General features: G+C 44.0%; 1 protein-coding gene across 1 annotated transcript in view; it reads left to right on the plus strand.

The window, feature by feature from the left end:
- LOC145397864 (cell adhesion molecule Dscam2-like) overlaps positions 1-12500 on the plus strand; it is a 123316-nt gene that overhangs the window by 83071 nt on the left and 27745 nt on the right. Inside the window, exons 7-10 of the mRNA XM_080270898.1 lie at positions 3617-3734; positions 4224-4419; positions 5921-6020; positions 8932-9126. Of these exons, the coding sequence (XP_080127024.1) occupies positions 3617-3734; positions 4224-4419; positions 5921-6020; positions 8932-9126 (609 nt within the window). The remainder of the gene's footprint in view (positions 1-3616; positions 3735-4223; positions 4420-5920; positions 6021-8931; positions 9127-12500) is intronic.

Raw genomic sequence — 12500 nt, forward strand, 5'->3', positions numbered from 1 at the left:
GATGATTTTGGCTGATCTTATTTTTTATTTTTCTGAGGAACGGGAATGGATCAATATAACAGGATAGAGGAGGAAAGGAAGAAAATATATGAGAGGAGGAAAAAAATACGAGGAAGAAGAAGAGGAAATACTGGAAGGAAAAAAACGGAGATAACATGGCAGAGGATTTACAGAGCTTTTTATATTTTTAGAAACAGGGAAAGGACTCGGAAAAAATAATGAAAAACAGAAGAAAAGTGAAAGAAGTATGAGAAAGAGAAAACAAGAAAAAAGAAAAGAGAGAAAAAGATTTATTATTGGCGGAAAATTTGCAGGGAAGTATTATCTTTTGGGGGAACGAAAAAAAATAATAAAAAACGGAAGAGGACGTGTGGGGAAATGTATGAGAAACATGGAGGGAAAAAATATGAGAAAATGAAAGAAATGGGACGAACATGAGAAAAAGATAGGCAGCTGTATTTTTCATTTTTTGTGATTAATGGAAAAGGTCCGGATATTCAGCTAAACATTTTGACAATTAGATAGATAGATAGATAGAAAGCGTGGGCCACCGTAGATAGTCAGAATATATATTAAACCGCAACTTGAGCTGTACTGAAATTTGTCTGTCTACGAACCATCATCATCATCATCATCATCATCATCATCATCATCATCATCATCATCATCATCATCACCACCACCACCACCACCACTTGGGGGAGGCGGTGGCTCAATCGGTAGAGAGGTGGCCTGCAGTCCTAACGGACCCAGGTACGAATCCCGGCTGGGGCAGGGAACAGTTTAAGGATTTGAATTTCATTAAATCAGGCTTTACTGATCTACCAGAAGACCCGCCGACATGTCGTAAAAATACCCCCGCTAATACCAATACACCAGTCCTGTATGAGACAGCCCTAGCATGTATTCAATATGGACGGTGGGTGTTAGCGCCGAAGTGGTGACATATAGAGGTGTATGGTATGTAGGAGGACTGCTGGGCCTTGATAGCTGGCTGTGAAGCCTATGCCCAGAGTCGGGCACATAAAACACACACACACACACACACACACACACACACACCGACAACTTTTTCTCACCAAAGTATGGGATGGGGTAAGGCCCTGGCCATAAGGAAAGCGAAAAACACGATCGAAGGAGAAAAAAATCAACAGCATGCCAAGTGAAACGGGCCACACACTCATTCACCCAGCACTAAAGCCTCTGGAATCCTGACCCCACACCGGGAATATAATTTACTGTGGCACTAACTTCTGACCCTCACTTCTCGCCTTCCTCTCTGAGCCTGGCTGCGAGGAGGACAGGTGATGCGGTGGGGACTATATTTATCAATTATCTTAAATCCATCTGGCTCCTATGAATCACTCTCAGCTGCATAAAATCGTGTGTGTTAATTGGAATAGACTACAAGAGTTTTTCCCCCCATGAGAAGGTTAATGGTGACTTTACTAACCAATTTGCAGCATGAACAGGACTCCATACTTGTTTACAGTGATCATAAATCGTTTTATTTTTCATTTTTCTGCCGACACCACGACACGCCAGGCCTTTGAGAGCAACGTGAGCTTATCCTGTTTTTGGTCTGGGAAAACTTTAAAATCAACCTTTATTGGACTCAAAACATTAATCCTGCAACACCCATTTTCATAAGGTATACTCCCATGCAACACCCATTTCCACAAGGTATACTCTCGTGGTCCCCCTACCCCTTTGCCATATTAAAGCTCATCCCATCCACATCCCTGTCGCCGACGTCCCATTTCTTTACTCTCCGAACACTCAGTCTTGGACAAAAAAATTAAACCTTCAGTGCACTCCCACTAATCGTCAAACACTAATTTCTTAGGGTATAATTTCCTGCCCCAGCCCCATTGCCCACGAATATTTCAGCCTGTCCCACCCATTCCCTTGCTCACCACTCCCATTTCTCTTAACTATGATGGTTACATAGCAGTGCAAGCGATCGACGAACACTCTTACTCCTATATGATACCTGTATGAGTCAAGATAAATATAGGTACAATCGCCGACAATAATAACTACTCTTTAGACCAAGAATTTTGAACCTCTGACATGATATTCTGGAAAGTTTGCTGGGTTTTTAAGATATCATCACTGCGTATCCAAAGTCCCTGCTCACCACTTGCCTTTTTATCGTTCTGGGGTGGATCAGTATTTATGTCCACAACTGTACAAGCGATATCATATACAAATTAAGTGCGAGAAAAGATAATATCCACTTTCGCCTTTTTATGAAGAATTTTTTACCATTATGAATAAAGGGAAAAACATAGCCAAGCGGTCTTATGCATATGTTAAGCCCAGAAAAGGTCATATTTATTTTGTTCATGAAGTATACGTAGTTGTGTAAATAAAGAAAATGTATATATATATCCAAATAATCATATATTCATCTACAACACATGAAAGTATACTAATATTACCTGTAGTTTCATTAGTATAAGGAAGCTTTATGAGTAAGGGAAAAAAACATATAAACTCTGATATATAGCCATACACAAAGAAAAAGCTTGTATTTTCTCTACCTTGTTTATGAAGTATGTTATAACTGTATAAGTAAAGACAGAAAAATATATCCAGTCAATTGTATACTCACCGATAACCTAAGACAACCTAATATATTCACAAATTTCCTTAAAAAATGTATGGAACCTTTTTGAGTAATGACAAAAATATAATGAACCAATCTAAAATGAAGCTTAAGTTCAAGAATGTTTGTAAATATAATGCGGTAGCTGTATAGGTAAAGAGAGAAGAGTACAACCGAGCACTCTTACACTCAGCTTAAGGCCAAGAAAGTCTATAAATTCGGATCCAAGTTCTCCCCAGACCCACCTCTTACAACCTGGCTAACTTCTCCACTAACTCAGGTAATTTCCTTCCTTCCCCCAGCCCATCTTTTCCTTTTCATCTCATATGCTGGATGACTCCCTCCCCTCCCCTCTCTCTTTCTCTCTGTTTTCTTTTCCTTAGCGGTGTGTGTGTGTGTGTGTGTGTGTGTGTGTGTGTGTGTGTGTGTGTGTGTGTGTGTGTGACCTGCCTATTACAATCCCAGTAACTTTGCTAACTCCCATACTTTTCTTCCGTCCTCCCTCACTTCGTTTTTGGTCTCTTGTAATATGCTGAATGATTCTCTGTTTTCTGTTTTCCGAGAGTGTTCTGTATCTCCATTATTTATCCTCGTATACACCATTAAAATTTACAACATGGGATGAGGTTTATGTACAGTAATGGTTGTGGGATAAAATTTACTTCCATCCTGCATATCGACTATTTCTTTTAATTTCATACTCTAGCTGACTCTCTCTCTCTCTCTCTCTCTCTCTCTCTCTCTTGTTTCTGTGTGAGAGTCTGAGTTTTCATGCTATGCCCTTGTACATTGTTTTTATTGCTATTGGAGCCAAGATTCCAGGGACCTGAATGATGTGTGAAAAGCTATCCGGCCCATCTCGGTGAACATGCTGTTGTTTGTACTCCCACTTGTGTATTTCGTGTTTCGTGGAAAAAATAAGTTCATTTAGACCCAGCATATGTCTAGAAGTTTTCCAGTTATTTCCGTTTATTTCGCCCTGACCATGTATCTCTTCCATTACAGACACGAGGAGCGAATCAGCCCCTCGTATCCCTGAGATGGATTCCCTAGTGAGAGTACAGAGGGGCGCCACGGCCACCCTGCTCTGCCCCGCACAAGGCCACCCACCGCCCTCGATCACGTGAGTATGGCTAGGAAGAAAAGGGAAATTTTGGTTCATAGTCTACGAGGAATAGGAGGCATACCTTCATAGTGCAAGTGACGTAAGAGTCTTTGTTTTATAGTGTAATTGGCATAAGGAGGCTTCTTAGCACCTCTTTCATAGCGATTAATGTTACATAGTACACCTTACATTTTCCTGTATGTTACTTTAGTGGCTTTAATCTCCCCATATTTCTCCCTCAGCGATTTGTTTTGCGTATTACAGCTTAACATTTTTTTAAGTGCGTTTTTAAATACCGTTTTAATATCTACATATGTTGCATCGGTAACACACAAGAGGAGACTGACCTGTGCATAATAAGTCGCCAAGAAACATGTGCCACGAAACCTCGAATGCCACTTAAAATACAAACGCACGTCTGATTACAGCCTCAGTCTAATGAGGCCATTAGCTAGAAATGAGGTCATCGAAGGTATTAACTGCTATTTACTCCTCTTCTTTCTCCAGATGGTACCGTCAGAGCAGCAGCGGTGTGGAGGTCCCCCTTGGAGGCGCTGGAGGTGGAGGTGGAGGGGGAGGTGTGAGGCAGGTGTCGAGGGCGAGAGTGTCTGGGCCCGTCTTGACCATCCTGGCTACTGAGGACGCTGACGGAGGCACATACAGATGCTACGCTAATAATACTGAAGGAGTGGCTGTACTGCAGGTGAGATAGACAGATAGGTAGACAGACAGGTGGATGAATGGATAGATACACATATATACATACATACCGAGAAAGAATAAGCAAGTACAGATTAGGCAGAGATACAGATTGAGGATTGAGATAGATGGAAACAGTGACAGGCTGAGGACACACACGCACACACACACACACACACACAGTAAGAAGGTAAGAAGATAGAGACTGAGTAGAGATAAGAAGTTAGAGATTAGGTAAAGATAAAGTAGAGATTCGGTAAAGATTAGATAGAGGTAAGAAAGAAATTAGGTACAGGTAAAGAGGAGATACAGGAGGGATAAGACAGAGATAAGAGATAAGCGAGAGATTAAGCATAAGTAACGGAGAGATAAGTTAGAGATAAGATGGAGGTCAGAGATAGATAAAGCAGAAGTTGTTGGAGGAAGCATTTTTTTTTTTTTTTTTTTTTTTTTTTCTCCAAGTGTTATGTAGTTGTCAGTACGAAACGGACCACTCTGTCTCGTAGGACACACGATAGAGCCAGCCAGCCCTCCTCTTCGCGGTGCATATAATGAAGATCTGATTATTATAATGAGAGGGACTCCAGGGAGCCACTTTGTAATATGGCGCCAATAATCTCATCTCTCAGAATTATCGCTTTGGGAAATAGATGACCGTAATGAACCAAATAGATGAAGCAGGATTTTTTAGTAGCCTTACGAATAGTGAGTACTAAAAAGGTAGGCATAGAAATATACCAGTGTCTTTTATCTGATATAGGAAATCTTTCTCTTTGACAAGCTGTAGTTCTGTGACTTCCAGCTCGAGTTCTTGTTGTTGTTGTGACCTCAAACTCATATGGAAGTGGACCTGTTGGACTGAAGGCTGAAACTGCTCATCTGCTGCAGTCCACATTCTTCCATTCGGGGGATAGGGAGGGAGCTGAGGGACGTTTGAATAACCGAGTAGCGGAGTCGCCCAGTTATAGCGGTGCCATCAAGTGAAAGCGTCCCTCTCCGGCACCGAGTTCATGTTACACGTGTTATGTGAAGGAAGAATGTCGTATGTCATATAAAGGAATCTGTAATAGTCTGGTCTATGAAAGGTCTGTGGCATTTTGGACTTTCTGGAAATGTCTGCGAGATAAACAGTGCTAAGTTAGTTTAAATATTATGTTGTTACGTTTCAATGCGACAGTGGTGCTGGAGGGAGGCGCTTCACGTACTAGCACCGATATACCCGGTCGGCTCCTCTGATTAATTATGCAAACGTCTTTCAGCTCCCTCCTTATCCATTGAAAGGGAAATGGTGGACTGCAGACGGACAATTTCAGCCATACGCCCACCAAGTTCAGTTCAGATGAGCATGAGGCAGCAACAACAGCAACTGCAACAACAACAACAACAAAAACAACAACAACAACAACATGTGACAATAGAAATACAATCCATAATTATGTAGGCAACACAGGAAGGAACGCATTATCTAGGTAAACACTAATTACCCCCATCTTGCCTCTTCCCAGGTGGATCTCGAGGTGTTGTCTGCTCTGTCTGTCCGCGTCACTCCGCCCTCCGTTGTGGCTGATGCTGGATCCGCGGCTCAGTTCACGTGTGTCATCTCAGGTAAGTGTGTGTGTGTGTGTGTGTGTGTGTGTGTGTGTGTGTGTGTGTGTGTGTGTGTGAGAGAGAGAGAGAGAGAGAGAGAGAGAGAGAGAGAGACGCTATGGCATTATATTCTCAATAACTTACATCTGCGAAAACTCCATAGCAATGACTGGACTAACTACCTGTTTTTTAATCACATTTCGCAGTCGTCATGTTACTCTTTCTTAATTACTCTTATTAATTAGGTGCTGAAATTTACTCCTTATGTAATGTACTGGCCTCTCGGTTCTCATATTTATTAATTTTCTTTCGTGAGAGTGTTTCATGCTGATATTGTTTCATTCATTCACTTTTGTTAGTCTTACAGTCTTTGTTTTTTATCTTCCACAGCTTTTCTCTCAAGCTTGTGTTTTCTTATTTAGTCTTTTCAGTAACTGTCCTTCACATTTCTCTCTCTCTCTCTCTCTCTCTCTCTTTCTCTCTCTCTCTCTCTCTCTCTCTCTCTCTCTCTCTCTCTCTCTTTTCTTCCTTGCACACTTTTTTCTCTTTGTTTTTCATTTAATTTTTCTACTAATTTTTCTTGATCTTATTACCCCTCACAGGCTGTTATGATTCCCTCCCAGCTGAATAATCACTAGAGTTGTTCTGACCGTGAGAGGGGTAATATCAACCTCCTGTTTTGGTCATTGTCATTGAGTGATTTATCACTTTCTTTACAGGCCTTCATCATTTTTCCCTGTACCTATCACTTTCATTTTTCTTTCCCATTCTCTCTGTTATTCCTTACATTTCACTCTTTTTCGCGACGCATCTTCTCGCATCTCTTTCATAAACTCATTTCTCACTCACTTTCACCTCATTCCTCCCCCCATCAGTATCAGTATCTCAGACTATTATTATTTTTCCTTTCACTTTCGCGCATTATCCCTCAAATCTTCCTCACAGTTCACTCATATTCGCACCGGAGCCACTCGTAGCTGTATCCTAACCTCATTTCTCACACACCTTCACTTCATCATCCCCCTATCACCCTCAATATCCCACACCCCTAACTCATTTCTCCGACTGCCTACCTGATAAGCCTACTTCTTATTCTATTTTACACCTGTGCGCCTCCTCGTCTCACCTGCCCTGCCTCGCCTATGCTCCCCCGACACACACACACACACACACACACACACACACACACACACACACACACACACACACACACACACACACACACACACACACACACACACACACACACACACACACACACACACACACACACACACACACACACACACACACACACACACACACACACACACACACACACACACACACACACACACACACACACTCCAATCTCCAACCCCTATCTCATTCTCTGTCTCCCCACCATCTGTTCATTGATTCCAACCTTCAGTTCCATTCATCTCTCTCGTTCCTCCCACCCTACCTACCTCCCCTGCCTGTGTACCCTGCCTCTTACCCTCCGTTCCTCTTCACCTGCCTCACTGCTCTCCTTCCCCTGTCTCTCACCCCTGCGTCTCTTCCGCCTCGCTTCGTTGATACCTTTACTCTATATTTCCTCCCAGCGTCTCTCCCATACCCCCTTCAGCTATTTCCTGTCCCTCGTCCCTGCCTCACCTTTCCTGTCACCCCTGCTTCACACCCTCTCCAGCCACCTACCCCTGCCTACCAACTCTTCCTCACCCTTCTTCCCTGCTTAACACACTATATTCACTGATGTCATTACCTTACATTCCCCTTCACCCTGCCTCTCTCCCACTGCCCCATCCAGACAACTCCTGCCCTCCCACCTCTGCCTAAACCTGTACCTACCTTCCTCTGCCTACCCCTGTCTATCTCCCACCACCTCTTCCATCCCTACCTCTCACACTGCCTTTACTGATTACGTTTCCAACTCCCTCTTGCTTCCCACCTCACACCTTCACCGTCCCTGGTTCCCTGCTTCACAACTCTACCTCACGCCTGTCTATCCCTGCTACCCCTGCTTCTGCCTACCCCTGCTACCCCTGCTTCTGCCTACCCCTGCCTACCTCCACTGCCTGTGCCCGCCTCATCACCAAGACCAGTGGACCGTGAGGAGGCCAAAACATGATTCTGATTAGCTATTAGTGGAGGACCTGCTGCCTGAGGTCTGACTAGCTCCTATCTCTCCCTTCTCTCCTTCTCTCCTCTCTCCCTCCTTCCCACCCTCTCTCTCCTCTCTCTCTCTTCCTTCATCTTTCTTCTCTCCCTCACTCCCTTTATCTCTCTTCTCTCCCTTCCTCCCCCTTACCTTCTCCACCTACATCTCTACCTACCTACTTGTTTATCCTTCCTCGCTGCACATCTCTCCCCATTACGTTCTTGTCTGCTCTCCTCTCTTGTCACCAACCTTCCGTTTCTCCCTCCTTACCTTCTTTCTTATTTCCTTCATTCCTACCCCCATCCTTCGTTGCCTCCCTTCCTCCCTCCCTCCTTGATTCCCTCTCTCTCTCTCCCTCCCTCCCTCTGATTAGCCATTAGTGGAGGGCTGGCTGCCTCGAGCCTCACTAGCTCCTACCCCCCTCTCCCTTTACCTCCTTCTCTCCTCCGCTCTCTCAGTTCTTTCTCCTCTCTCTCTCTCTCTCTCTCTCTCTCTCTCTTTCAGAATCAGAAGCTTTCACACTCTTTCTCCATGGCACCTTTGAACCCCATCATTTTTACACCTTCCCACTCTCTCTTTCTGTCTCTCTTTTACACCTTACCTCTCTCTTTTTCTCTCAGTCGTTCCCTTTCAGCACTCACCCTCTTTTTCTCTCCCTTTTATACACTCCTACACTTTCTCTCTTTTTCTCTTATCTCATGAACACAAACACTGTCTCCTTACCTCTCTTACACACTCTTTTACTCTCTTTTTCTCTCTCTCACACACTCTCTCTCTCTCTCTTTCCAGGATCGCCAGTGAACCAAGTTACCTGGCTCAAAGACGGGCATCAGCTGCGCCCCGGCCCCCGCATCAGGCTGCAGGGCGGGCGTGGTCGGACTTTGCGGGTGGAGGGCGTAGGCGTGAGTGATGTGGGCGTGTACCAGTGTAGAGCTAAGGGACACCACGATTCAGCTCTCGGCACCTCTGTTCTCACGCTGGGAGGTGAGTGTGGGTGTGGGCGTGGGTGTAGTGGGGTGTATGGGTGTGGGTATGGGTATGCTCGTGTGTGTGTGTGTGTGTGTGTGTGTGTGTGTGTGTGTGTGTGTGTGTGTGTGTGTGTGTGTGTGTGTGTGTGTGTGTGTGTGTGTGTGTGTGTGTGTGTGTGTGTGTGTGTGTATTCCGATACGTGAAGGTAAGCGAAGAGAAACTGCAGGGGTTGGGAGGGGGAGAGGATTCAGAGCATAAGAATGGAGTGCAGAGGCTATAGTACGACAGAGCAACACGGCACCAGAGTCTCGGGTGTATGGAAGACACTGGTACCATACACATAGGTTTAACGAGTAGGCTTACTGGGGCCTCAGGGTCATGCAGGGCGTGGTAATTACTTTAACTTGAGGGGCATTCTTTTCTCTTTTTTTTCCAAAGCGTACTTTATAATTACCTCCGTCAGTAGAATTGGAGGTTATATCTGTTTCTGTGCTTGTTTGGCCTCAAGAGATCTAAGTTACTGCCGGATGTCATTTAAATTTTGTGGATATGTGGGTCATGGGCTAAGGAAGAGCTGCATAAATGTTGATGATCTGAGTTGTCTGATATATGAGCTTTGTCGGAGGTATGCGCTATCAGGTGTTGTATTATTGTTTTGCACTGTGATATTACTGATTATTACAGACGCAGAAGGGAGAGCAGTTGGAATATGCTAATTACGTGTTGCATAAATGTTTGAATCATTGTTAACAGAATATCTCATGAACGCTTGATCTGATTTGGATCAAACTTGGCACATATCTTGTGTGTGTGAAAATGGGAAAAGTGGTTTGCTTTTGGTGTAAACCGGACCGAACGTCAAGGTCACAGGTTAAAGGCAAAGCTAGAGAGTGGAGTCACTATGCCTGTGAACACTGCAAGGTGTGGATAAGGATTGTTTTATCAAATGTATGGAGTGCTAGAACATATGCATCAGAGTAATAACTTATTTGTGATGAGTGACCTGAACGGCAGACATGGCACGGGTCTTGTAATGATGAAATGAGCCGTTTAGCTGTGCCAGGAGATAATGACAGGCCAAATGCAAGTCGGGAGAAAGACATGTGTGAGAAGATGATTGTGCATTGAAATGAAAAACAAACAAAAAAATGGTATACAGATATTACAATGACTTAATACAAGGCCAATTGTTTATACTAGGTGCTTGTAGGGAGAAATTTGTTTAATATGGTATTCAATCAAGCATCAGGAAAGGACAGTGTGTGTGTGTGTGTGTGTGTGTGTGTGTGTGTGTGTGTGTGTGTGTGTGTGTGTGTGTGTACTGGTCGTGTTTGACTTGACCAGAGTGTAGATTAGTGCTATTGAATGAAGTTTGGGTTTGTCTGAGCGTGTTTAGAAGTTAAGCGAGACTGAACTAGGTGTGTGCCAGAGACATGTCGGGAGAGAGTGAAGGTGAGGGGTTGGAGTGTTTGGGGGAATTGCATGAGTGTATGTGTGTGTGTGTGTGTGTGTGTGTGTGTGTGTGTGTGTGTGTGTGTGTGTGTGTGTGTGTGTGTGTGTTTGAGGCTAAATATGAGAAGTAAAAATGTTGGGTGTAGAACATAATAATCTGGGTTTGCATGGATGTGTCTAAGTGCAGGTGAGTGTATTCGAATGCAGTCAATGTGTACTTGAGTGTCGTCTTGCAGGGTTTCTTCCGTAGTTTCTTATTTCCATATCAGAGAAAAGATTCCCCAACGTCTTAAGCTTCCTTGAGGAGGTATGGAGCTCAATAAAGACTAAGGTAATCGTTCCTTTAATGCCCAATTCTATGGTTCGTGCTCTCGCCAAAATCACCGCCAAAATTACTGCGAAAGCCGAAACAGAGGCACGAAAAGTGATTATATAACCAATCCTTAGTGCAATGGAATGCTATGGTATGATGCGGTATGATATGATATGAGATTAAATGACTTCCTGTATTTAATAGCATCGGGAACTATAGCCAATCACATTGCTGCCAGCTACGGGGATCCTAGGTAACTTCATCAGTGAGTAACAGAATGGCCTGCAGGTGTAGGTGTGTGTGTGTGTGTGTATGTGTGTGTGTGTGTGTGTGTGTGTGAGAGAGAGAGAGAGAGGGTGGCTTGCGTCTTTTAGTTTAGTGGTAAATGGAAATAGGTCTACGATTTCAGCGCATGAGTCACTCATATACACACGCTTATTCGTACATAAATTCAGCGCACAAAGACAGGCACTTAGAACACACAAACAAGCCCCCAAACACAAACTAGCACACAGACACACACAAAACACTTTCAGCTGTCCCCCGCCATTGTAAGAAAAACGCACACGAAATCAGAAACACACATCTACACACAGTCACTCAAACATACAAACATTCAGCCAGATACGCAAGCATAAATAAAAACACACTTCCCTATTCACCCTGACAGACATGCATAAATACCAAATACACACACACACACACACACACACACACACACACACACACACACACACACAGCACTCAGAGAGTCCATACCTCCGCCATCGCCTATACCATCCAACTCAGATCACCACCAAATTTAATAATCTCATTGGCCCATAACCCACATATCCACATTTTAAGGTATCATGTGGACAAACAGACAAACAGGGGTAAAAACATAACCTCCTCCAGCTGTCGTTGGTGGAGGTACAAAAACAAAAACACCCAAACACTTGCTGCACCCTCAAATATAGGCCAGTCCTGAAGAATACAAACACCCCCTGAAGAAAAAACACGCACTCAGCACACTCCAACAAAGCACAAACACTCACGCAAAGACATAAACAAGCCCTATAGTACACACACAAAACAGTTCTCGCTATCGGGAGCCATTAACAGAACGCACTCACACAAACGCACGAGCACACACACACACACACACACACACACACACACACACACACACACACACACACACACACACACACACACACACACACACTCGCAAACAGGCACTGAAACACACACAAAGCACTTTTAGTAATCACGGGCCATTAAAAGAACGCAGGAGGGTCGGGGAAACGAAGATAATTAAAGCCAGTCCCTTTAAATTGAACAGGAACAGTAAAAATTCAATAAAGGGGAGGTGGAGGCATTAGAGAGAGAGAGAGAGAGAGAGAGAGAGAGAGAGAGAGAGGAAGGGAGGGAGGGAGGGAGGGAGGGAGGGTGCTGAATATACAGGTAATTTAAGATACAGAAAGGAGAAAGGGGGACCAACGCTCTCTATGCAGTAAACGAGAGAGAGAGTGAGATCGCGCGCCCCAATGAACCTACTTTTTGCAGTTTAATACTTTCTCTCGCTTACTTTCTCCTACTTTCTCTGTTGCTTTCTTTCTTCTGTTCCTTCTCCTGGTTCTTT

The sequence above is a fragment of the Coenobita brevimanus genome, chromosome 43 (genome assembly GCF_032717465.1).
Source record: "Coenobita brevimanus isolate Jiangsu-jjx chromosome 43, ASM3271746v2, whole genome shotgun sequence".
NCBI lineage: Eukaryota > Metazoa > Arthropoda > Malacostraca > Decapoda > Coenobitidae > Coenobita > Coenobita brevimanus.